A 3,474-nucleotide genomic window follows, 5' to 3' on the forward strand; every position below is an offset into this window, starting at 1 on the left:
ACACACACACACACACACACACACACACACACACACACACACACACACACACACACACACACACACACACACACATGTGCAGTGCCAAGACGGCCCTGCACATCAAGCGCAATGGCAATGCCCGCCTGGTGGCCTTCGTCTATGTGGTCTTCATCCACATCCTTTGGATCATGTCCGCCCTGCTCGGCATGTTCTAGGTGTAAGAGCCGGCGGCGCCCAAGAATACCGGGCAGGTGCGACCGCCCCTCCCCTTCCTGGGCGGCCCCCCCAGACATTGGGTCGCCCTGCTCGGCGCGCCTCAGCCCCATCCATTTTGAAGGGCAATCCAATACACATCCGCATCCTCATACACACACACACACACACACAAGCACAAGCACACGCACACACGTTTTCGCCCCCGCCGAATGGTCAATTTAGCACTCGGCTGGCCGCAGATTGTGGTGTAAGTGCCACCGCAAACGGATGCCGGTCCGGTGATCGCCCCCCCCCCCCCCCCCCCCCCGGAGCACCGGTCACGCCGTCAAACCGATTTTCGGGCATGGAACCACCCCTTCCTCGGGCCGCTGGGCCTTGGGGGATATGTGCCAGGGGGGACGGGCGGGGGGATGCCCGCCCCCCAGGGGCCGCCCCGTCATGCTGCAAGGCCCCACACATGGGAATGATCTGCCCAGGGCTGGGTTCTCGCGAGAGACCCACGCACATCAGCCAGCCCCAGGGCACGGCCCTCAGAGTCCCCCGCCCTGCCCCGGCAGGGGCTGGTCCCGTTCCTCCTCCCCGCCCCCACCCCCCGGTCGAAGGTGCCCACCTTTTGGGCTTTAATTGGGTGGTGCTCCGGATCCCCTGCCCCCCTCGCCCCGGGCTTCCAGCCCTGAGAAAGGACTGAAGACCCCCTGTGCTCGAGAGCCGGCTGCCCTGCACCTTGCTCCACCCAGCCCCATCCCATCGACCCTGCCTCGCTCCCTCTCTCCCTCCATTCCGCCTCCCTGCGACCTGTGCCAGCTCGACCCCTCGCCTCTTTTGACCCCCGGCACCGGCTCCTCTCTCGGGCTCTGTGCACCTTTCGGCCCCTCCGCACGATGTTTCACCCCAGCTACGCCCCGCCGGTTCCGCTGGACTTGGAATCGGGCGCCGAGCGCAAGTCGGCTCCGGCCGGCACCGTCCTGCCGTCCCTCGCTGGGCGCCTGCCGCCGGAGTTCTTCGAGCGCCAGCACTTCACCGACGAGCAGAAGCTCCTGTGGGACGAGCTTGTCGACATTGTCGAGCAGATGTTCACCCTGCCCAAGATCCCCCCTCGGCTGACTGGGCGTCTGCACCAAATCGTCTTCCGCATCACCGGCATCTTTGACCTGGATCGCTTGCAAACCAACGTCCGCGAGCGCCAGGCCTCCCTGCGGTTCATGGTTCTCTGCCTGGTGGAGACGCACCTGAAGAAGATCCTGGCCCAGCTGGAGGCGGCCCCGGATGCGGATCTCCTGCAGGAGCTGACGCGCTCCTGGACCCAACTTCTGTCGATCCTTTCCTCGCTGGGCTTCGCCATGGCGCCGGTGCACGATGTCATCTCCCCGAGCCGGCTGTACCGGATCAACTTCATCTTCAACGTGCGTGAGCATCGCGCTCCCCTCTCTCCCCTCCCCCCCTGCGCCGCTGTATTTCGTCTCCCCTTTTCAGCATGACCCGTCGGCCTGACGCGCGCGTCCCCTGGCATGGCCGTCCCCATGCACGTACCCGCCCATGGCAGGATACAATCACCACGCTGAAACTCCTTCTTCCGCCGGCGCTCTTGGACCGGATCTCCAACCGCATTCTGCTGGAGCTGATTGATGTTCGCCATAAGAATGAGCCCTTTGACTTTAATCACTTCTCCCTGATGGTGGATTTCCTGCGTACGCTGCTGCCCGGCAACCGGCCCCTATTCATCTCTCCCCCCTGTGGGCTTCCTCTCACATTGATGGCCGTCTCCCTGCTCGGGTCTTGACATTGCCCCGGCACCGCCGCCCTGGCCCTTTCTCCTTCTCCACCCTCCTCGACATCACCAGGGATACTGGACAAGCATTCGACGGACATCGAGGACCGGGACATTCTGCCCCTGCCAGCGCCGCCATCCCGGTCGCCCCTGCGCGCGCGGCTCTTTGAGGAGCACTTCCTTTCCACCACGTCGGCCTACCTGAAGGAGCAGCATTCGCTGATCTGCTCGGCCGAGCCATCGGTCTACTTCTCCAAGGTATGCCCGAGCCAGTGGCATGTCGCATTGGCCGCTGCTGCTGCCGCTGCTGCTGCCGCCGCTGCTGCTGCTGCTACCGCCGCCGCCACCGCCAGGTCCCGGCTTGCTGCCCCTCTCGGCTTCCCTCCCTGCCTCCCGGTCAAATAACCCATGCCACCCGCCCACCCATCCACACACATACGCACATGCGCAACACACTCGGCCCAGGTGCTGGAAATCTTCCGCAAGGAGGAGGAGAAGTTCATTCTCCTCATGCCGGAGACCATCAAGGACCTTGAGTGGATGGTCATCAACATTTTCTTCCCCAACATGCAGCAGATGCTGGACTTCCTGTTCGACACCCTGTGTCGGGTGGGCCCCTGCAATGGTTCGCCTCCATCTTGAGCCTGTCCCCCCTCCGCCCCTCCTTCTTCAACCTGTTGCTGGGCCAGCTTTTCCCATCCAGCCTTGCCTGTCCACCTTTTGCTCGCGCTTACGCCATCCCTCCGCCCCCTCGCCCGGAATCCCGCCAATTCAGATGCGGTTACCCTGATTCGCCTGCTGGCCTTCCAGCCGGAGTCCGAAGAGCCGACCAAGCAGCGTGTCGAGGCGTGGATGCACCAGCTTTGCGTGAAGACCTGCACTCCTTTTGTGGACAACTTCGCCGCCGTCCGGAGGGTGCGCCGGGGTGTCCCCGAACTCCGGAGAAAAAAAAACACACCGCGCACATCTGTTCGCCTTGGCTAATCCCAACTGCTGCCCTTGTGCTGCCCCCTCCGGCCTCCTGCCCCTCATCGCAGGATCCCCAAGAACTCCTCATTGCCATGTATGATGTGTATCAGGGCGCGACCAGCGGCATGAATAGCGTCCCGATTGAGGAGATCAAAATCGCCGTGCCCAAGACCTTCGGGCATTTCATCAACGAGGTGGCTTTCTCCCCGAGGGGGCTATTTTCCCAGAGTCCCGATTGCTCATTCGCCATCCTGGTGGCTGTGGCGCTGGACCGGTACATTCGGACGTGCGTGCAGCGGGGCTTTTCCTCCTCCTCCTCCTCCTCCTCCTCCTTTTTCATCGCGCCCCTCCTCGCTCCGGGCCGCATTCCAACTCACCATTTGGCCCTCGTTGGATGTCTGTGTATGCCCATATGCACGCGTCCAGCTTCCCGACAGGCTCGCCATTGCCGCCTGAGCATCTCAATAATGGTGATCCGCTCTCCAAGCAGGTACACGCATCTTCACTCACCACCAATGCCGCACACACACACACACACA

At 63.0% G+C, this 3,474-nt stretch overlaps 2 protein-coding genes across 2 annotated transcripts in view; both read left to right on the forward strand.

Annotated features, from left to right (window-relative positions):
• Positions 1-351, forward strand: part of H696_01259 (hypothetical protein) — a 6,706-nt gene extending 6,355 nt beyond the window's left edge. The window contains exon 11 of the mRNA XM_009495145.1: positions 83-351. Coding sequence (XP_009493420.1) covers positions 83-197 — 115 coding nt within the window. The 3' untranslated portion in view covers positions 198-351. The remainder of the gene's footprint in view (positions 1-82) is intronic.
• Positions 352-1,079: 728 nt separating this feature from the next.
• The window catches only part of H696_01260 (hypothetical protein), a gene marked incomplete at both ends in the record, with an annotated part of 10,389 nt that continues 7,994 nt past the window's right edge, over positions 1,080-3,474 (forward strand). Inside the window, 7 exons of the mRNA XM_009495146.1 lie at positions 1,080-1,601; positions 1,742-1,886; positions 2,040-2,224; positions 2,432-2,591; positions 2,742-2,881; positions 3,004-3,221; positions 3,362-3,425. Coding sequence (XP_009493421.1) covers positions 1,080-1,601; positions 1,742-1,886; positions 2,040-2,224; positions 2,432-2,591; positions 2,742-2,881; positions 3,004-3,221; positions 3,362-3,425 — 1,434 coding nt within the window. The remainder of the gene's footprint in view (positions 1,602-1,741; positions 1,887-2,039; positions 2,225-2,431; positions 2,592-2,741; positions 2,882-3,003; positions 3,222-3,361; positions 3,426-3,474) is intronic.

This window comes from Fonticula alba, assembly GCF_000388065.1.
Source record: "Fonticula alba strain ATCC 38817 unplaced genomic scaffold supercont2.2, whole genome shotgun sequence".
Lineage (NCBI taxonomy): Eukaryota > Rotosphaerida > Fonticulaceae > Fonticula > Fonticula alba.